The sequence below is a fragment of the Terrapene carolina genome, unplaced genomic scaffold (assembly GCF_002925995.2).
Source record: "Terrapene carolina triunguis isolate 2854851 unplaced genomic scaffold, T_m_triunguis-2.0 Scaffold130, whole genome shotgun sequence".
Lineage (NCBI taxonomy): Eukaryota > Metazoa > Chordata > Testudines > Emydidae > Terrapene > Terrapene triunguis.
Window position 1 is genome coordinate 10,898,821 of NW_020664481.1, and position 21,910 is coordinate 10,920,730.

At 41.5% G+C, this 21,910-nt stretch overlaps 1 protein-coding gene across 1 annotated transcript in view; it reads left to right on the plus strand.

Annotated features, from left to right (window-relative positions):
• LOC112103920 (piezo-type mechanosensitive ion channel component 2-like) overlaps positions 1-21,910 on the plus strand; it is a 96,828-nt gene that overhangs the window by 30,992 nt on the left and 43,926 nt on the right. Inside the window, exons 2-20 of the mRNA XM_026652654.1 lie at positions 2,675-2,770; positions 3,180-3,281; positions 3,949-3,994; positions 5,104-5,290; positions 5,823-6,021; positions 6,590-6,803; positions 7,521-7,683; positions 8,054-8,146; positions 9,152-9,266; positions 9,929-10,044; positions 11,187-11,450; positions 12,841-12,946; positions 13,436-13,617; positions 14,113-14,261; positions 16,815-16,988; positions 18,364-18,405; positions 19,016-19,048; positions 19,998-20,101; positions 20,928-21,091. Coding sequence (XP_026508439.1) covers positions 2,764-2,770; positions 3,180-3,281; positions 3,949-3,994; positions 5,104-5,290; positions 5,823-6,021; positions 6,590-6,803; positions 7,521-7,683; positions 8,054-8,146; positions 9,152-9,266; positions 9,929-10,044; positions 11,187-11,450; positions 12,841-12,946; positions 13,436-13,617; positions 14,113-14,261; positions 16,815-16,988; positions 18,364-18,405; positions 19,016-19,048; positions 19,998-20,101; positions 20,928-21,091 — 2,460 coding nt within the window. The 5' untranslated portion in view covers positions 2,675-2,763. The remainder of the gene's footprint in view (positions 1-2,674; positions 2,771-3,179; positions 3,282-3,948; positions 3,995-5,103; positions 5,291-5,822; positions 6,022-6,589; positions 6,804-7,520; positions 7,684-8,053; positions 8,147-9,151; positions 9,267-9,928; positions 10,045-11,186; positions 11,451-12,840; positions 12,947-13,435; positions 13,618-14,112; positions 14,262-16,814; positions 16,989-18,363; positions 18,406-19,015; positions 19,049-19,997; positions 20,102-20,927; positions 21,092-21,910) is intronic.

A 21,910-nucleotide genomic window follows, 5' to 3' on the forward strand; every position in this document is an offset into this window, starting at 1 on the left:
GCTGCTTTTCAGATTAGTTTTGCCATTTTCCTTGATAGCAGGTAAGAAAATTTCCATTCATGTTTAAAGAGTAATGTATCAAGATGGTATGAAAAGTGGGCAAAATTTATCTTTGATGTAATTCCATGGAGGACAGTAAATCTAGACCAGGGATGAAATTGGCCAAATTCATTTAAAATTCAACCAAAAACAGTATGAGAACTAAAAGAAAGAAGTTTTAACAAGTTGGTTTTAGAGAACTCATTTGGCTATAATTTGAACGAGAGATACTATATAAAATACAATTGTATTGCATTGGATAGAACATCACATACTTCAGGTGGGGAAGAATATTAGGCAACCACCTATTTATAGTGTGGGATTATTAATTTACAGAAGATGGAAAACACATTACATTTTCCTGCATCTTGTATTCAAGTGCTATGGTGGTAAGTAATACATGTGTGTATGTTTCGGGACATCTTGGAAGATGTTCTCTCTATTCTCCAAAATATCTTCCTGATGGATAATACTTTTAGAGAAAATTGTTTTGCAATGAAGGATCACTACCAAAATATCATGGCCCCTGCTTTGAGGGGCACTCGGATTAAATCCTGTTTTGCTCAGTTGATAGGTCTGCTTTTTTAGTGAAGGTCTGCTTAGTGTATTCTTCTAATGAAGGCCCTGATTATAAAATGTGAATTGATAAAATTGCAGTATATTATTATAATTTAATTTATCCATTTATAATTTAATTTATTCTCCTGAGATCTTATTGTTTTTGTACAGCTACTATATCTCTTAAGTTTTAATCATATAACACTATCCTGGCAAAAACGCATGGACAAAATATTTTCTTTCATTGTTCTACTCTACTAGTCAATTTCATACACAGGTTCCAATTCAGATAGCTTTGTCTTTATGGCATGAGGCAAACCTGCTCTCCTAAATTCAGATTTTCTTATCGTGGCTTGATTTCTTATTGTTGTACATTTTTGTTTTGAAAAACACTTTGTATTTAATGTACTCAGTAATATTTTACACTTACAGAGAGAGAGACTACATTTAGGAAATTTAGCGTATAATAGTACAAGTTTATATTAGAGTTAACTGATCATAAAAATATATCAGCTAAAGATTAATTGCAGCTTTATCCTACTTCCTCTATAAGTAAGCAATCCTTGAAAATAGAAGCCTGCAACTACATTACTGTTTTTATAATATGTACTACATATAAAATTTGTCTGGATTATACATTTCTTTGTAGGGTTTATAATCTAGGTTTCTTTTCCAAATACAATGCTTGAAAGGTGAATTTCCATAGCAAAAATATTTTGCATTGCAAAGCTGGCCAATTTGTTGTTGTTGTTTTTTAATCTGGTAATATTAGTTTTATAGCTGATTAAATGAATTGCATATTTTCAATGGTTTGCATGTGTTATTGACAATTTACTCGAAATAGAGCTTTGAGGTCAATATAGAGTTTAAAGTTTAGTGGTCCATTCCCGAACTCTTTCCTAAGACAAGGGTCCCTTTGATTTCAGTGCAAGCTGTTATAAGAAGTGCAGGATTCTACACTGTGTTTCTAGACAGAGGGGTACATGGGAATAGTTATAGCTCCTCTCCTCAAAAAAAACCTTCATTAAAGTCAAGCTTGCTTCAAGCCCATTTCTCATCAATACAATACAAAAATCTTAAAAATCCCTAGCAAAGGAAAAATTTGCATCCAAACCACCCCTAACTCTAGATTCACAACCACATACTCATCCATATTCCCCTCCTACTTGCCACCACAACATATTCCCTGCCAATACAAACCTATATCTACCCACAGTTCATACATCTGATTACTTCTGATTAAATCTTTATCCTAAGAGTGACTGCTGTAAGTGTGGTAAGGATAATCATTTTTCATACATTATAAAGACATTTAATCTGCACTATGACAACAGGCCACAACAGAGCCTTAATTACGGAATGGTACTGATTCATGTGATAATTCAAGTGATCATCACTTTGATCGTAGAGCATGTTTTATCCCTTTCCAGGACCCTTCATATCTACCACGAATACTCATATGGCTTCCATTAGCAAGCTATCTGAGCAACAAACAGTCTTTAATGTATTTATCCTCACAATACCCCTGTTAGGTAGGGCAGTGTTATTATGCCCATTTTACAGATGAGGAATTAAAGCAGAGACTAAGTGAGTTGCTCAAGGTCACACAGGAAGTCTGTGGCAGAGTAGGGAACTGCTGAGTCCCAGGCTAGTGTCCTAGCCACTGGAACATCCTCTATCTTTCCCCCTGTGTTTGTCTCTTTACACTGTAAGCACTTTAGGAATGGGAGTGTATCTTGCTATATGTCTGCAGAGCACCTAGGATATTGTGGGTCCATGAGAATAGTAATAAAGAAGAAAAATGAATCTGAGAACGATTCACTGAAGAGATAACAAGGGGTAAAAAATAAAATCAAAGCAGCAAGAGGCAGAGCAAAATAGCAGAATACATAGTCATGGCTCTTGTACCGAAGAGTGGAGTAGTCTTATGGTTAGAAGTTAGAGGGAATGAGCGATAGCTTTGAAATAAAATATCGAAATTCCGCTACTGATCCAATGTCAATGACACATACATACATAGTCTTCGTTTTTATTCCCGTTTATGTCTCAGTTAAAGTCACGTTTGATTATTTCACAGCGATATCATTCAGATACAATGGATTGTCTCTGGCCTATCTCATCTTTCTACTGCTTATTCCACTGTTCCCCAAGCCTACAGCTGTCACAATGAAAGGTAGGGGACCGCCTTCAAATTCTAGACTATGAATATTGTGTTCAGACAAATTAAATTAACTGAATAAGTAGATTCCACTATGTAGAATTCTATAGAGGCACATTGTGCTAAGTTCTTATTTACTTCCTTTATTTGATGTAGAAAGAGCGTAGCTGCAGTTGTACATCTTTCTATTTGTTAGCCCTGGGGGCTGGCCCCAATCACTGGCCTTGGGCTGGCGGATGATTGGTCATTCTGTGGGTGGATCTGTTTTTGTCAGTGCAGTTGGGAAGGGCAGGGAGCTGTTGCCCCATGCATTGTATCCATCTGATTTAGTCTGTTAGCTCTTACGGCAGGGACCTTGGCTTGTCACCTGTTTTGTAGGATACTTGGTGCGCTATTGTAACAAAGCCAGCATTTTATTTTTCAGGAGGCACACGGCAGCTCCTTAGAGCGATAAATTACACCAGCTTCACTTTCCTTGTGATCCAAGTGGCATTTCAAATTGCATTCTACTACCTGCCAGCTAATGGTAAATTTGATTTCCACTGCAATAATTTATCTTATGATAAAGAGCCCAAGGAATTCATCTACAGGAGCAGAATGCCACCATTAGAGATGGACCTGCATCCAATTACCCGTGAGCTATAAAGGATTTTGATTGATCTCAACTTCTCCTCTGACTCCATTTCTACTCTGGGCTGAAACAAACCCTGGGTTCAAAGGTTGCCGTTCAGATACCGCTCGCATTGCTCCTAAAGCTGCCCCTAATGCATTTAAACATGTGCTTCAATCCCACTGAAATCCCACAATTGCTAGTCCCCTTCGGAAATCTTGGCCCACATGCTTTACATGTGCAGACGAAGCATTTTGCAGGCATGTTCTTTGGAAGTCTTTTGAAACTCTTTAAACGTAAAATAGATTAGATTCCTGTCACCCCGGTTTTGTTGCCGTATAAAGTGATCCAAATCAATGAATCTTGGTTTGGGGTGTTATACTGCACTCACTGAAGACAATAGCAAAAGCCCTCCCTATTTTAGTATTCTGCATGGTATGCAGTATTTCCGCCGTCTATAGATTTACTTTCCAGAAGGATGCAGGCAGGAAAGTGAGACACAAGCCTATTGATGAGAATGAATGTTTGGGTTTGAAAACATTAGGGAATCAGTTTATAAACAGGCCTCTTTGTTCTTTTCTAGTAGGCTATGGATGGGAGGACGTGCTTGGTCATTTTGGAATTCTAAGGTAGGATATCAGTTGCTGTCTCTGCTTTTAAGATATAGACACTGAAAATTGAATGCTTAATAATAATATCACAGATTTGTTTAGGTCTGTAAGAAAGCGCCAAATTATACATGAGAACACCTGGTATTGCAGGGAATTACAATCCTTCTGCAAGCTATGTGAGCACAACTTGAAGGGGAGAATTAATTCTTTAGGGTAGGGACCGTGTATTTATCACATGTTCATACAGTACCTAGCACACAGAGGACCTGAGTCTGACTGAGGCCTTTAAGTCCTATTGTATTATAATTAAAAATAAGAGCAATATCTATTTTAGTGGTTGATTTAGCAAGTATGGTCAATTAAATATACACTTAGATGTTGCAGATGGGGTTGTCTGTTAATATGGGAGATCTCTCTTTTTTTGCTGATCTGAAAGAGCTGTAAAAACCTTTCTATCCTATTGGTGTGGGGAAAAAATCCATTAAATTTTTTTTAGAGGTCTCCACTTTGCCAGGCTTGACCGTTTGCTCTGAAAAAAGTACACTACAAATTCTAAAGCCATTTGAACCAGAGATGCAGACTAAATGAACATGAAACACACATCACCGGAGCTGGTAATTTTGACAGTGTTCTAAAGCTGATTGTTCAGTGACCTGTTGACTTTGTATTTAAAATTGTTTTTATTGATGTTTGTTATCAGAGGATCAACAATTCTTTTCTTAACATTACAAACGTTATAAGCTGTGTTTATAATAAAACCCTTACTTTGCTGACATTCTGTTAATTATTAAGAGATTTGAAGATTATATTTTTTCATTTCAGCAGATGTTCATTGCCAATCGTGGAAAAAAAAGACATCTTAAAAAATTCTGCTCAGTATCTGAGTGTAATATTACCTGCTATTTAATAATGTGGTATTGTTCTCTGCTGTGGAATACAGAAACTACAATAAAGCAAATTGCAATAGGATAACCAAGTGCACTTCATTCTTAGGTCATTTTTTTAATGCACAGATGCATTTCTGGGATTAGTTTTCCTGTTAATTATTACAGGAACATTTGGAAAAATTAGGCTGTCATTTCTGAGCACTAGCCTTATATTTCACTCGTGTGCTTTCCACTCTGCAGGCTCAGCAAAGTTGATGCTGGAAATATCATCCGCCTCCTGGTTCCTGACATTGGAATGTTTTTCATTGACTTCATGGTTATAAGGCTTTGTAAAAAACAGGTGAAACCTCATCTTCCCAAAATGCGGCTTCATTCTGAAGACCAGGAGCAGGATGAGGACGAGGACGATGATGATGATGAGGAGATGGTATGTTCAGCATCCTCTTACATGAATTAAGACTTCAGCAGGCTAAACCATTGGACATTTTCAGATGGGGCAAAATGAATTGGGCTGTGTGTGTGGGAGCCACATGGGCACTGGATTACATTCACTTACAGAAACAAAACCCGATGACTGCTCCATAGAGGGACCGCTGTGCAGGAAACTAAAGAAACAATTCCACTCCCTAAGCCAGTGGAGTGAGTCCTACCTTATGTACACAGACACGAGATTTGCTTTCTCCCTATTCATGACTGTCTGTCTAGTCTGATGAGATCACAGGAACAAGTGTTCACACCTCAGACTGTATGGTTTCAGTGAAGTATTTAAGGACTTAAATGTGCCATGATCATTATTTTTTCAATAGGATTTTGTGCCTAATTCTGCACTGCAGCATATCCATGTGGTAAAACATAATCGTCTTAATGACTGAGATGGCGCAGTCAAGACGTTTCGGATCCGTCTAGCAACAGCTTGGTTTTCATGCTCAGATCTTGCTTAGTCATTCTTGTTTCCACAGGACTATGAAACAGAAGCAGGGGACAGTGACGAGGAAGAGACCGACTGTTTATCTGAAGAGGATTTGGGAAAAGAAGGTGACCGAAAACCAGGTTTCATTCAGAAAGTCACTGCGTTCCTAGCAGGCTTGAAAATCATATTTGAAGCCATCCTGACAAGTGCTGGAAAGGTGGTAGCAACTCTTCTATTAGGCTTAGCAGGTAAGAATGTTAAAGCAGGAGGTTAAAAGGAGGTAAGAGTCTCCATCCCATAAACAAAGCATGAAAAACAAGGCAAGCAGCTAGAAGCAATCCTCTTCATCGCCCAACTGTTCTTGCTGGTTATTTGCTGTTGCCCGATTATTTTTTGTTTGATCTATGCCTTGTTGTGTTGTTGTCAGCCTTTATTGTCATAGGTTATTGTTGCAAAATTGTAACCACTTATGGGGCAGAATTTCCTTTTCAGAGCTGCAGGGAGACTTTTACACAGCTGTTCATTGGAGGTTGGAGAGGGGAATTTGTCAGCAATGGGCAAGTCCCTTGGCCCACGGAAAACTGTGAGGGTCTCACTTTCTTTTCTAGTTAGTTAAGATGGTTGAAGGCATCACCTAAGACTGTGTTCTGGTTGCTTAATTTTTATTCATATGGAAATTAATCAATGGCACTTTCACAGTGGCTTCTCTTACTAGTTGGGGTCACTGTCCATCAATTGGGGAGCCACTTTGGCCTGATCTGTGTATCCTGTTTGCTGTGGAACAGAAGTCCTTTCATGGCCTATTTCCCCCCCTAGGTATAATTTTGCCTTCTGTGACTTCTGCAATCTACTTTTTCACCTTCCTGGGCCTGTGCTCTTGGTGGGCTTGTCATCGTCCCATTACCGTGGTCACCTTCAGCAGTTTGTGTGTGATGATGGCTATCTTCAGTGCAGGTCACCTTGCTGCCCTTTACCTGTACCAGTTGCCATACTTTCAGGACCTGGTTCCTCCTGATGACATTTATGCCAGGTAAAGACGTCAACTTCCATACAGAAAAGGATAGGGTTAATACTTTAAAATAAACTGATTTAAAGGCAGAATTGAAATATATACATATGATCCTAAGTTGACCCATTGAGACAGTATAAAAACAAGTAACATATCAACATTTCCCAAGAAGAGAGATTTGTAGGGAACACATTTGCTTTTAAGCTTTTAGGACTTCCATTACTTTGCTGTTGCCTAGTACCTTTTATCGGAGGAGTTCATGGCAATTTATAAACATTAAGCCACAAGTCTTCTGTGCTTTATCATCATCTCCATTTTATAAATGGAGGAGTTGAGGCTAAATAACTTTCTCAAAGTCACACGGGAAAACTGTGGCAGGAGAATAGAATAGAATCGAATCCAGAAAAATCCTGGCCCAACTGAAGTCAAAATGGGAGTTTTGCTAATGACCTCAATGGGCCAGGAGGTCACCCAAGGACTCATGCCCAGTCGCCTTCTCTAACCCCTAGGGTGCATCAGGAATTTGTCATGGTCTCTTTAATAATTACTGTGAGTTGCAAATAAAGGCAGTTTGACAGAACAATAAAAATGAGGATGATCAGTGAGATCTTATTTTTAGTAGTAACGTATTTAGTATTATTTGACACTGTTCTGAAAAATTCTTAATATAAAAACAGCAATAGTAAAAATTATAGATGACAACCAGTGCTAGCATGTCTCCAACTTTTGTTTCTCCAGGCTCCTGGGGATGGTGGCACTCATCAAGACAAACAGCACAGAAACCTGGAAGCTGCAGATTCATTCTGGATTAAGCTGGCCTGTGTTTTTAAATCCTCTTTTGCTGCTTGTATTATATTATTCACTGGTCATGTTGCTACAGCAGTGGGCTCTGAGTCCTAAGGTAATGCATGGGTCAAAGTGCAGAATGGACAAGACAGATCACAAATGGCACCATAATTAAATACAGCCACATTCAGGAGAGAAATCAAGAAAAAAAATCTGTGTCTTTCCACATGATTTCTCCATTTCCCCCCTGGAATTTATGAGGGAGGCCTGGCAGGAAGTTCTTTAAATATTCATCGCTCTTGTTCTGTGCATTGCACAAACGTGAAAATAGGCCATGTCTGCTGTTCCAGTTCCCACCTGGATCGTGTCCATGGAATATTATAAGGGTGATGGCCTGTAACAGTGCAGTAACAATTGCATTGGATGGTATATAGCTGTGTTCGGAGGTGGTGTGACAGCTGTGTGTTGTATTTCCTTTAATACAGGAATGTAAAGAGGGCATCCAGTCGCCACTGGAAGAGCAGAGTAAGTTGGAACTGGACCCCATGCTCTGGATGGCAAAGAATGAGAAGAAAAAGGTAATGGCTATCTTAAGAAGGTTCCTGCAACTGCAACGGTTACAGGGGATATTAACGGTTCAGAACAGGCCCATCATTTGGGTTTTGTAGGAAGGGCCAACATTTTCACGAGTGAATGCCTAAAGGTAGGCCCTTAATTCAGTAATTAGGCACCTAAATAAGTGGCTGGATTTCTGAAACCCAAGAGGTCCCATAGACACCACGTTCAGTGCAGTCACTCCACTTCACTGTTTTCTTGGTGCACTCTGGAAACCAGCGGTGACATTTACAAGGCTAGCTGCATCTCTGTCCCCTTTCTGGTCTCTGAGTACATTCCCACAGGTGTCAGGCCTTGTGCCTTTTCCTAACCCAGCATGGAATATTGCAATTCTTCCACTCTGAGGCTGGGCCCTGGGATACAGTACCCTATGTATCAACTGTGCTTACATGGTTACGTGAATTCTGACTGAATTTGGGCCCCTGCGGTTCTTCCCTTTGGGAGTTTGACTAGTGGTGAACACTGTGCTCAGACAGCCTTCTGAAAACCGCGTATTGTTTATTCTAACAACAGGAACAAAGGATTTTAACCAAACAAACAGTCCACATTCATCTCTTACGTAAAAACGTATCTCCCCCAATGGTAATCTATGCAGGTGTAACTTCTTCAGATACCTCACTGTGCCTCCATCTTACTCTGGTTCTCCCAAATAGCCTCCCACTTTTGGCCTCCTATGTTTGCAGGACTTTTCCTGTCCTGGCTTTTTCTCTTAAAAACTCTCAGCTGTTTGCTGCGAAGTGGCTTATCTTGAGCCATTCTTTCCCTTCTTGCTTGTTTACCCCCTGCCAGTCTCCTGTTAGTCCCCAATATAGTCATACAATAAACATCCCAATAGCCAGGTCAAGATACAGTATTCATCAATTACAGAGCAGCTCCAAATCTGTCACACCAGCATCCTACACTCATGCATGGCACAGTGTCTGTAGAAAAGCGAGGCAGGAGAGACACTATTCTATTTCCTTTTCTAGGTGGCTTATTTTTCAAATGGAAGCTGGCAGGACATGCCCCTTTTACAGTGTGAACATGGCAGGAGCCTCACAGCCAGTGCTGACCCCAGTGAAGGACACAGCACTCCTGTATCAGGTACTGTACATCTGAGAGTGATGTTTGCATCATTGCATGAAAAAGCATGACACACAAACCACAAAGTGTAGTAGGCATCTAGCATCTTGGAAAGCAGGCAGCACCAAGAAGAACAGGAAAGAAAGAATTTGATGTCATTTTGCATTTGTCATATGCACAGCATCTCCCAGTACATTTTTCTGATGGAGGTTAAACAGGTAGACCAGGCTCCTCCTTCTACGGCTGGCTCTGTCACTGCCATCTTGGAAAACTAGCTAATTTTTGAATGAGGTGTGGAACGCAGCATCCTCGGTGGGTGAGGCCAAGGAGTCTTGTGCATTATATGATACCTGCAGCAAGGCAAAATCTGCAGGTAAATGAGTTTGAGTTACAGGGAGTTATATTTGCATATGTAAAGCAAGAAATTATCTCCATCCATTTAACATTGATCATTTCGGAGGTATATTTTTTACACAGTATCTATGGAGGTATGGTCAACTCCTTCCAAAGTTCAGGGGAGTTGCGCACATACCCCCTTAAGTGCAGTCACAAAACACACACGCCTAAGACAAAACTTCTAATGGATACAGACTAGCGTCAATTCTCAATGTAAGGGCTCAGCTGTGTACTAGAGACCCTTCAATCACCTTCATCTGTATCTATACACTTTACATTTCTTACAGACGATAGCACCTGCCCTGAAAACGCAGACGCTGATGGGGATGGCACTAGCAGTATGGCAGTACTGGGGCAGTTCATTATGAATCAAAGTTATGTCAGTGCACTGATTGCCATGATGGTAAGATATGGAGTTGATGGGACTCTTTTTTGTACCTTCGTGTCATTTTCTGGTTTCCATTAGCCTTCCTAAAGAGTTTGTTATAGCGTGGAATACATTCATTGGTGTGGGGAGGAAAACGTTGTATAGTGCCTCAAAACCTTGTAAGAAACGGATTCACTGCTTTTTTCTAGGGCAGTGGTTCCCAAACTTGTTCCGCCGCTTGTGCAGGGAAAGCCCCTGGTGGGCCCGGCCGGATTGTTTACCTGCCGCGTCCGCAGGTCCGGCCGATCGCGGCTCCCACTGGCCGCGGTTCGCTGCTCCAGGCCAATGGGAGCTGCTGGAAGTGGCGGCCAGTACGTCCTCGACCCGCGCCGTTTCCAGCAGCTCCCATTGGCCTGGAGCAGCGAACTGCGGCCATTGGGAGCTGCGATCGACCGAACCTGTGGACGCGGCAGGTAAACAAACTGGCCCGGCCCACCAGGGCTTTCCCTGTACAAGCGGTGGAACAAGTTTGGGAACCACTGTTCTAGGGCAAGACTTCATATTCTGCACTACTTTCATGAGGTCCAACAAAATTCTGCATATATTGTGGAATGTGTTGTAGAATGAGAAATGGTGAATAGATCAGAACTGCCCATTGCAGAGTAAAATGTTAGCAAGGAGTGATCAGAATCCAGTCATTGCTGTATCTGCTACATAGTAAATCCACAGCAAGTTCACTTTTAGAGCAAGCTCTGAGAATATGCTCCCCTTGCCATTGCAATGAAGAACACTAATAGAAAAAGCATATCTGGTAATAAGAAATCCTATCTACTCTGATTTTGTAATGGGCAGCGCACTTTGGGCTATATTTTCAGCTAATCTCAACCTGGCCTACAGTTTTGTGTCTACTTTTGCACAGATGGGAGCATGTACCTGTGTTATGCATAGAGAACCTGCACCTGGGTGTAAATCAGGCTGTTGGTTATCCAGCTGCTTGATAGAGGGACATGAAATAGAAATATGTTCACTGTTGTGGCCATAGGTGCATGTGCCAAAGTGGAGGTCAAAAGTAAAGACTGAAGCTGGTAATATGGCTCTTGCTTTTCAGCTATCCCTGATTTTGGCTTCATTAAGATTTAAACAGCAGCATTCTTTCACTTAGACATATCTGTTTGCAGGTTTGGAGCATCACCCACAACAGCTGGCTGACTTTTGTTCTGCTGATTTGGTCTTGTATCATTTGGATGGTTCGTGACCGGCGTCGTTATGCCATGCGTAGCTCTCCGTTCCTTGCCATCTATGGGAATATCCTGGTGATCCTCAATTTCTTTGTAGGGTTCAATATTTCACAAGAAGAACTGTTTCCTGAAATTCCAACCTCCGTGCTCACTGACTTTGATTTAAAACCATACTCTTTGCCATGTGTGCACCTTGGTGTTAAGGTACGGACTTAGTGTTTTCTCATTTAATTGCAAGGCTAGTAACGCAGAGGACACAGGAAAGAACCAAGAAAATACATATTTATAAGCTGCACCTCCATTTTGGGAAAAAAATTAGAGATCATGATCAGGGACCAAATGAGAAAGACTCACAGCCTGGACAGAGACAGTCACAAGAGATTTATCCAATGTGGTCATCATATACTTATCAAACCCAATTCATTTCTTTGAAAGAATGGCAATGAAAGCAGAGGCCTGATGAAGTTGGCTTAATTTGCTTGGACTTTTATGAGGCTTTGATTCAGCACAGTGTGCCTGGTTACCAAGAAATGGGTCAGAGCCACAAAATTTGGAACCAGATATATATCTGAAGTTGCTGAAAGGTTCAGGGTGTTCAGATTTGGGGTTTGGGTTCAGTGCATTATACAGATTGAGGCCAGCTGCAAAATTCAGATCTGGGTCCAACCTCTCCCAGAGTTTAGGGGTTTGAACCAGGCTCATCTCTAGCCTGTGGAGATGGGTTAATATTCAGTTGGTTAAAAATGGACTTTGTAAGAGAGGCCAAGAAGTGATGGCAAATAGTTAAGATCAAGTACGTGTAAGAGAAAACAGAGGTGAACCAGAATCCTCATGAATTAATAAATCTTCACAGGGAGGTTTTATTTTCTCTTTATATACTTCACCTCAGGACTTGTGTAGTTTTTATACCAGAGTTGGGGAGGAAGAACATTTGGGCAGGGCCGGCTCCAGGGTTTTTGCTGCCCTATGCAGAAAAAAAAAAAAATGCCGCTATCGCGATCAGCGCTACCGCTGCCACTTCAGTCTTCGGCGGCAATTCGGCGGCTGGTCCTTCGCTCCGAGAGGGAGTGAGGGACCCGCCACGGAATTGCCGCCGAAGAGCCGGACGTGCCGCCCCCCTCTGTTGGCCGCCCCAAGCACCTGCTTGCTGAGCTGGTGCCTGGAGCCGGCCCTGCATTTGGGATAGTGTCACACAAGCCACATTTTGCCTTCTGCCTAAGCCAAACTCATTAAGTTGGCAACAAATAAACCAATAATGTTTTCACTACAGAAGTTGGTTTGCAAAGGATTATTCTCAGTTTGTACTGCAGTAGTGCCTGGGATCATCCCCACTGTGCGAGGCGCTGAACAAACATATAATAAAAGATAGGTGTGACCCCTAAGACCTTGCAACCTAGACTCTGCTCCTTAGTTATAATTTAAACATATGGAAAATTTAAGCACCGGGCCAGCCTTTCTTTTCATTGTGCTACTATTTTTCCACCTCATTTGGACAGAGAATTAGGAATCCACATTCCTAGGGAGAGGAGTTATTTGCATTTCTATGTGGGTTCTTTCCATGAAAAAGTAAGGCACAGATGTGGTTTAATTGCAGATCTTTTATGCATTCACGTTCTGGCTATTGCTAAGGCAGCATATGATCAAAAGACATATGGAGCAGAAGCAAGAAACTCTCACAGAAGTGACAGTGGATGCGAATGGTAAGCAAACGTAACACTATATCATCAGACCACCCTGATACTCCAGCTGCCTGTTGTGGTTCTTGCTCCCCATCACCATTATTCCTATGAGTCACCATTATAGGGGATACCAAATCTCTCAATGTATTAGGTCATTTAACAAGAATGCTTAAGGCCAGGAAGCCATTGCAATATATGATATTGCTATATTATTTATTTGTCTTACTTTAGCATCTTTGCTTATTTTAGCCCAAGTCCCGCGCCAGGACCCCACAGTGCTAGGTGCTGTACAAACACAGAACAAAAAGATGGTCCCTGCCCCAAAAATCTAAGTATATGACACAGTTACAATCTAAGTCTGTGACATAGTTTAACATGGGACATTAAACACATTAGGATCGATATTTGCTAGCCTAGGAATGGGAAATGATAATAGAGGTATTAGAATGTTACAATAACCAAGCACATTCTAGTGTCACACCTGACAGATTTGCATTCCTCTTATTACAGAAAGGGAAATCCCGCACAATCCTCTGCTGGAAATCTTTGGCTCTCTGATTAAAGGAATGCTGGTTAAATACTGGATCTATTTCTGCGCTGCCATGTTTTTCATTGTCAGTTTCAATGGCAAAGTAGTGATCTACAAAATACTGTACATTGTGCTCTTTCTCTTCTGTGTAGCTTTATATCAGGTAAGCAAACCGGAATTTAAAGTGCTCACACTCTCCACTTTGTTTCCTTCAGGGCAGATCCACAGCTGGTGCAAGTTGTCATAGTTCGATTGACTTCAATGCAGCTATGACAATTTGCACCAGCTATGGATTTGCCCTTTTGTATCCTGCTTTGCCTACTGTATGGTTATCTTAATACAGCTGCTGGCCTATATTTTATCCTTAGTCTATGAAGCTTCTCGTTTGCTATGGCTCCCATTCAATTTGAATTGAAGTGACTGTCTCAGATAGAATAAGATATCCAAGCTGCTCACTTTGTTGGGAAACCTCTCTCTCTCTCTCTCACACACACTCTCTCTCTCTCTCTCTCTTTGTCAAATGTTCCAGACTCATCAATAGGAGTTCTCAGTTTGGCATTTGGGACAGGAGAGGGGATTTGACCTAGCTGTCAGTGGGCCGTCTTCAGTTTACTTAACAAACTGAGGTTCATCTAACCTGAGATGCATTTGGTTTCAGGTTCACTATGAGTGGTGGAGACGAATTCTGAAGTATTTTTGGCTCACTGTTGTCTCTTATTCAATGGTGGTCCTCATTGCTGTGTATGCCTACCAGTTTAAAACCATTTCTGGGTTCTTGCTCCTGACTTTGGGACTGTCAGAGGAGGGGTAAGGACTCTGATTATATTTTAAAGAAATGAAACAAAAGTATCCTCCTGGAAATCCTATTTCACTTGTTTTATCTAGGAATCTATGTTATTATTTATATGTATCATGGCAGCACTTTGAGGCATCAACCCTAGATTAGGGCCCACTGTACTAGGTAGTATACAAACATACCAAGCAACAGTCCCTGCCCCAAAGACCTTACAGTCCAATAGACAAGACAGAGATTATAGACCAGACTGCGATATGCTCACTCACCCTGAATAGTGCCCTATACCACAAGTAGTGCTATTGACATTAATGGACTTTTGCCAATGAGGATCTGACTCAGAATCTGCTCACCTGCATTAAGCATGACGATGACCATGATGGGGAAAAAATGATAATTTGTTGGTTCATCCAAAAATTACTCAGCCCAGGTAAGATGAGAAGAGGAATTTTTCAAGGCTGAAGGAATCATTGTCACAGGGTAGACTGGTTATTCAGGTACCCCTACTCCAAATGCCACCTTACTCCATAAGGATAACTACTGATTTCAATGGAACTCACAGTAAGTGTGAGTCACCACAACATGAGTAAAGATATCAGTTTCTGGCTCTTGGATCACTGTAGACACACTATGTGTCCCCCACCACAACAGTTACACGAAGCCACTAAAATCTATTGCTAACAGTGGCTGGTTCTTAACTCTCCATCATCAGGTGTAGCTGCTGCCTTAGTTTCCCTTCAGGATCAGTACCTGATGGGTGTGGACATTTTAGCCATTTGGCCAAGCTTACAAGGCCACCCCTCGCAGGATATCCAAAGTCCCAAGTAAACAACTGGGCAGCCTGGCCACAAGAGTTCACTATACACACTGCCTCCTCATCAAGTTTCTTCACCCAGGCATTTCCACCCTAGAGGCTGATGTACAAAGCCATAAACAAAGAAAAGAAGGCCCAAAATACACAGTCCCTGGGTGGATCCCTGGCTACTTGGTCACAGGCTCCCTCAGCTGACGTGGGGAATGTGGGGCTTCCTTCCTCCCCCTCCCCCCCAGCAGGAAGACACAACACAGGTCACTTCACCCAGGAGAAGAAAACTCTAGGCAAAGCCCTAAATAAACTCCTTTGCCCAAGGTTTTCATCTTTACCCAGCCCCAAGACCTCTTTCTCGGATACCTTTGCTCACTTCCTAGGTCTCTCCTGGAGAAATCCACCAGCAGCTACCACTCTTCTCAAAACCTATCTGGGACGAGGGACAAAAGGGTTTATAAGCCAGGTCCTCTTTCCCAGCATGCCTTGCAGGCGCGTAGGCCTGTTTTTAAAGGGCTCATATATGCTGTTGCACTGATCACCCTTTCAATCATCATTCCCACCCCATCACTCCTTTATAGCGCAATTAAATTACAACCTCCCCCCTCACATCCTGTGAGCCCATCCCATCCCATCCCCATCGGCCTGATTCCAAAGCCTATGGAAAGACTCCTTTTGACTTCAGCAAGCTTTGGATTAGGGCCTAAATGCCTGTGAAGGTTAGTAAGTGTGTGCCTGGAATGTCAGTAAGTTTCGGCTGTGTTGTATTAGTTAATGATTGTAGCCACACTGAAGTGCATGGATGAAAGGATTAGTATGGATCCAGTCCTACAAGGTGCTGAGTGCCTCCTCTGATTTCAGTGTGAGCTGGGGTACCTCAGCACTTCCCTTGATAAAGCCCAATAAATTCACAGCATTATTATGAAGTTAATAGTGCAGTGAGGGTGCGTTACCCTATTCCCCTTGTAGGGCTGTGCAAGAGCTCCCAGTGGTTTCTGTATTTTCAATGATGTGGCTAAGGCAGCAGGATGTGGGATATAACCCAGACAAACCACAACGGGTGACTTGCTGAAATACAGACCCCAGGCTTGCTTGAGGGACTCATCAGCTTTTTTTCTTTTGGGAATTATCGCTGATGTTAGATTGAAAATATTGTAGCCAGCTTTTCTGGAAAGACTCTGTACTTTGTTTAGTTAAATAGTTTTAGGGTTTTCATAGTAATTGTAGCCACATAGTGGTAGATTTTCTAAGATCAATGGAGTTTATTCCCTCCCCCCCCAAAGTGGGCCTTGGATCTTTCCTGAGGTTAGAGAAAGAGAGAGAGCAGGAAGGAAATTTGGGAATAACGTTCTGTGCTTGAAAAAAGACAACGGGGTTCTTTATGTGATCTCAAGATAACATTGAAAATAAAGGGGTGTATCTCTGTAAATGAAGTGTAGTCAGTAGCCCCTGCCATGACTTCAGAGTCCAGGGCAGAATTTAGGGAGACCATGACTGGTAGCACAAGGCTCCGTCAATCATCTGGAATCTTGAGAGAACGATATGGTCTCTCTGCATCCAAAAAGCCTCAATGAAGAATCCCCTTGATGCTCATTAAAACTGAGCTCAGTCTATTCCCTACAGTGAGGGACACTACAGTAGCTCCATATAACTAGCTACCTCACTATATTCTAGAGTAACCTTTTTCAGTATCCTTACTAGAAATTTGTCCCTCAGTTTATAAGGCTGACCAGTGAAAGGCTTTTTCCTTTTTACCTGACAGGTTAAAAGACCTGGGTCTTGACCAGTATGACACGGTAGAACTGTTTGCTAAGATTCTGCTTCCTTCCACTTTTCTCCTGGCCTGCATCCTTCAGCTTCGTTACTTTAGTGAGGATTTTCTGAAGATCACTGACCTGAGTAATATTCCCATCCAGCATGAAGGTACTTCTGGCAGGTATGTGAACAGACCTGCACATTGGTAAACGGCAAAGCATGTCCCTACCGAAGAGTTATCAGCTGGAAAATGAGACTTGAAAGTGCTTTACATTTTATATATTTACAAGAATTTGTATTGGTTTTCTGATGCACATGGAGGAACAAAGGCACTTTTATAGAGAAGTTCGGCCTGCAATTACAGCATGTCTAATCGGTGCATAAATTTATTATGGCTGCACATACAAAATGGCACCTCCAGAAACAAATACTTAATTGTGATAATTTGTCCTGCACTTACTCAGCTGGGGGAATTTCACATACAAACTAGTCACATATATGCATGTGCAATTACTATGCCTTGCTTATTTGAAATCTGGTCTTTTAAACATAATAGGTCAAATTTTCAAAGCCAGGCACAATGGTTGTGCTCATAAAGAGGTGTGCACATAGTGCACCAGTAATCCCACTTCTGCATTCAAAAATTCCTCTTTCCATGCAAAATTGTGGGGCTTTCTGGGTGCATTGGTATGGAAACGTTGTGTTTTGGTTTGAAAATTTGCCTCAGAATAAGAGTCAGAAAGAACAGAACAACATCACTTTTCCTTAATTTCCAAAATATTAGCAGGAAAGGATTTAAATTGCTTAATATTTACAAGGCATTTTAATGGAAATCGTATTACTTGTGGAAATCCATGAATATGTTACTTTCCCTTAATGAATTGTAATTACTCCTATTATACCTAAAACATTCCATTTTGATTTTGCTGATTTTCTTTGGATAATATATATTGTGTTGGGTTTTTTCCCTGAACGGAGGGGATGGGGATAATAGAAATATGCCAATATATATGATAAATATATAAAGAGCCTGCTCCTGCTCCCACTGAAATCCCTGTTAGTTTTGTTATTGATTTCAATGGGAGCAACACTAATCACATAAACTCATCTTCAGTAGAGGACACACTGAACCATTACCATGTAGCATGCAACATAGTAAATGTTCCTAATAGAGAAAGGGCCCAATTTTCAATCTTGGGTGCCTAAAACCCAAATCCTGCATTAGGCCATGCCGGCATGGAGCCCCATGCCCATGGAGGATTCCCATAAATGCAAAAAAGATCCTTGAAACACATGTGTTAGGTGCCTACGTGTTAGTTTGAGCACCCAGAAGCACAAATGCATTCCCTGATTTAGCAACGCAGCTTTGAAAATTGGACTCTGTATAATGCCGGAAATATTGGTCTGATCTTATTTTTGGAGGGTTTTTTGGAAAGGAAGGTACTAGCACTGAACCTCATTGTGATGCAGAAGATAATGTGGGAGGATGAGGCACATCCTGTCAGCCATGTGCTAAAGAGAACATATGTTGACTTTATGCTATATTTTCTCCCTAGTAAAAAGAAAACGGAAACTCAGGTGTATCTCCTGGCTGACATGTGAGTTCATTTAATTTCTTCACCCTTTTCCAAACATTTTCTTTTTACCGATATCCAACACCATTATTTTGATTGTACTTCGTTTTGCTGTAGGACAACACACAATGGAGCTCAGCAAGGATAGTAAAATATGTTACTGATGGAGAGGAGAAGGAGAAATAGGGAGTAGGTCACCAATAACCTTCCCATACATGTCCTGGACAACATTTTCTTTCCTGTATTGTAGGGTAGTATTCTGTGTGCAAGTTAGCTGCTTTCCTCACTCAAGGTGGATGCACTGTAGTTAGTGCAGTGTAGGGGCAAAACACTTGTTTAGTGTGTCAAATTCTCTCTCTTTAATGGTTCTCCCCAGCAAGGATAATCACTTGCTGCTCTCTGTTAGCTGCTTACTGATAGCTTGAGTGGTAGCTGCTGAAGGTGTTGGGTTTTATTCCTATTAATAACCAGGGATGCTGTATGAACATGGCCATATATCATTTGTGAATTGCTTTGGGCCTGTTGGGATGAAAGGCTCCATAAATCTGTAAGGGATTCATAGTAGTAGTTGTAGAAAACTAGACAGATACAATCCAATATTTGACGTTATATTTTTCCTGCTTTTAATTTTCAGGCTTAAAGAAAATATTTGGAAACTGCAAAACAGGTGAGAATGAAATGACATTGAGGAATGCATTTCTCTGTATGCTTCATTGGAGTCTACTCTGCTCTTGATGCCTGGATGACACATAGGCGTAACTCTGATTAGGAGTAAATGGACTTACTCATGTTACTTCTCCATGAATTTATAGTAGAACCAACTAGTATATTTTGTACTTAGAAATCTGACATTGGGAACACTTGTTTCAGATATGCAGCACTGTCATAGCATGTCTAAGAAAATATTGGAGACAGATTTAAAAAAAAAATGGATTTACATGAAATTTGTTTGCTTTACTTTAGACCCGAGGCTCACAACACAGTCGAATTCTTTACAAACATAATAGGGTGGGATTTTCAAACTCGCTCAGCTTTGGTCCAATTCTGCTCCTGTTAAATTCAGTGGGAGATCTACCACTGATTTTAATCAGAGCAGAGCCAGGCAAACCATGAGCTCATTTGAAAATCCCACCCATAAATTATATATATATCACAGGTGTATACCTCCACTTTGTATTCTCTTCCCTTTCAGTCTAGTTGCATGCAATTAAAAAATGGATCACAAACTGTGTAATATCAGAATATGTCTAATTCTCTTTAACACCACAAGGTAAAGGGACCAATGTCTAAGGGCTTGTCTATACTTACGCGGTAGTTCGGTGGCTGGCAATCGAACTTCCGGGTTCGATTTATCGCGTCTTGTCTGGACGCGATAAATCAAACCCAGAAGTGCTCGCCGTCGACTCCGGTAATCCTGCTCGGCGAGAGCAGTACGCGGAGTCGACGGGGGAGCCTGCCTGCCGCGTCTGGACCGCGGTAAGTTCGAACTAAGGTACGTCGACTTCAGCTACGTTATTCATGTAGCTGAAGTCGACGTACCTTAGTTCGAATTGGGGGGTTAGTGTAGACCAGGCCTAAGTTGTCTGACATTAGCAACTTTCTTGTGTTCCCAACAGGCTGGCAGCCAATGAACTGCATGGTGAAAATCAAACCACCTCGGACAAGATAGAGAATACAACAGTGTATGAAACCATGGGAGCGGCTCAGCAGGAGAAATCAGGTGATGATATGTAGCTCCTTGCAGCATTGGTTGAATGATTTTTTTTTTTACATGGAGCAAAGCCAATACTATGTAGTTTACAGAAGCTCCTCGACTTACGCAAGCGTTATGTTCCAGAACGCCTTGCGTAAGTCGAATTTTGCGTAAGTCAGGAACGTATCTCCGACAATTACGCGCAAAAAAAAAAAAAGCTTACGGAACTTTTTCCATAAGTCCGGATTTCTGTAATCAGGTTTGCGTAACCGGGGAGCATCTGTATTGGCAAGTGCTTGAGTATTCTTATTCTAGGGGTTGATGTCAGGCACTGTAGGTGTATAGCAGTGGGAATCTTGCCCAAGGGCTGACCATACTTGCAGTCCTTGTCCTCCCTAAACACAAAGGTGGTAGGAATCAATAATGATTAGTGAGTATGGAGATATAAAGCATGGTGGATATATAGTTTTTTTTGGATCTACGCCCCAAATACAATTTTGCTTTGTTCTTTATTCCTAACCTGACTTTGCTCTAGCAGGAACCGTGAGGCAGTGGAATTCACAGCTTATTTCTTAAAGCTTAATTATGCCAATACAAAATAGTCACCAAAGCCGGAGGAAGGAATAGCACTCCATGTATGAGCTATTGTTGACCTCTTTAATCCCATATTTCTCCACCACAATACTGGCGCCCCTGAACTCTTCCTTCCTTCCTCTGATGTGGAGGATGAAGACATAGCTGACAAGTTATTTGACAAAGCAGTAAAAATAGCTAAGGATTTCTATTTCTCTATCTCCGAAATCATCTCTAAAAGTTATTTTAAAGCACTAACCCAGCACTTTTCTTTTCTTAGTGGGAGAGCCTAATAAATGGTGCCTGGTCATCGACAAGTTGGCTTCTCTTCTCCTGCAGCTTTTGGAAAAGTTTAACAAAACTCAGGTGTTAGCCTGGAGAGTCCTAGAGCTGCACATCCTTAAAATTGTCTCCACTTGGGTCATCTGGATCACTCTCCAGGAGGTGGGTGAATAGTATGAAGAACCTGAAAATATCATTTGTTTTCTGCAAACTCCATTCCTGGTGCTACAAGAGACTCAGATCTCCTCCAAATCAGCAGCCATGGCCAGTTATGTTCGTATTTTAGGCCAGTAACTGTAATCCTCTAAGTACATAGAAATGTAGATTAGTGGGCGTTCCCGCTTCTAATGAGGTTTACACACTCTGCATGTTGTCCAAACTGAGCAGCTTCCAAGGGTTTTGTTTTATTGTTAAGTCAAGCAACCAAACAAACGTAAACCTCAATCTAAACGATCTCTGCAAGCTGGCTTTGTTTAGGGTTTTCCATCCAACACCTCTCCCCCATTCCCTAGTTTCCTCTGCTTTTTGAAAGGCTCTAAACACTTTTATATATTCTGGATGGACCTGGCTGAATCGACTTGCTGCTATAATTCCAATGCACCTTCATAAAGGGTTCATATATATGTAGAGTCCTAGAGTCTGCCAACCTGCTACAAGGTTAATGCACCAGCCTGCACACTGCCTCCAAGATCTCCTGGGGAGTGCAGCCAGCATGCCACCCTTAAAGAAGGTGTAGCATGAACTCTCATCTGACGACGAACAGCTCTGCTAATTGCTTAGGTGGATGATGCAGAACCATGGCCTCACTTCGACCCTATTCCTCCCTGCCCTTTAGTTAAGCTGTGTAGTCCTTGAATTCAGGAGAGCACAGGGACTGCTATTGTGCCTAGATGTGGGGCAGCATCGGACTTGTTTTAGAAATTTTATCATGATGTGATATGGCATAATAGAGCCTACTTAGTTTTCTTCTCAGTTTGCTAA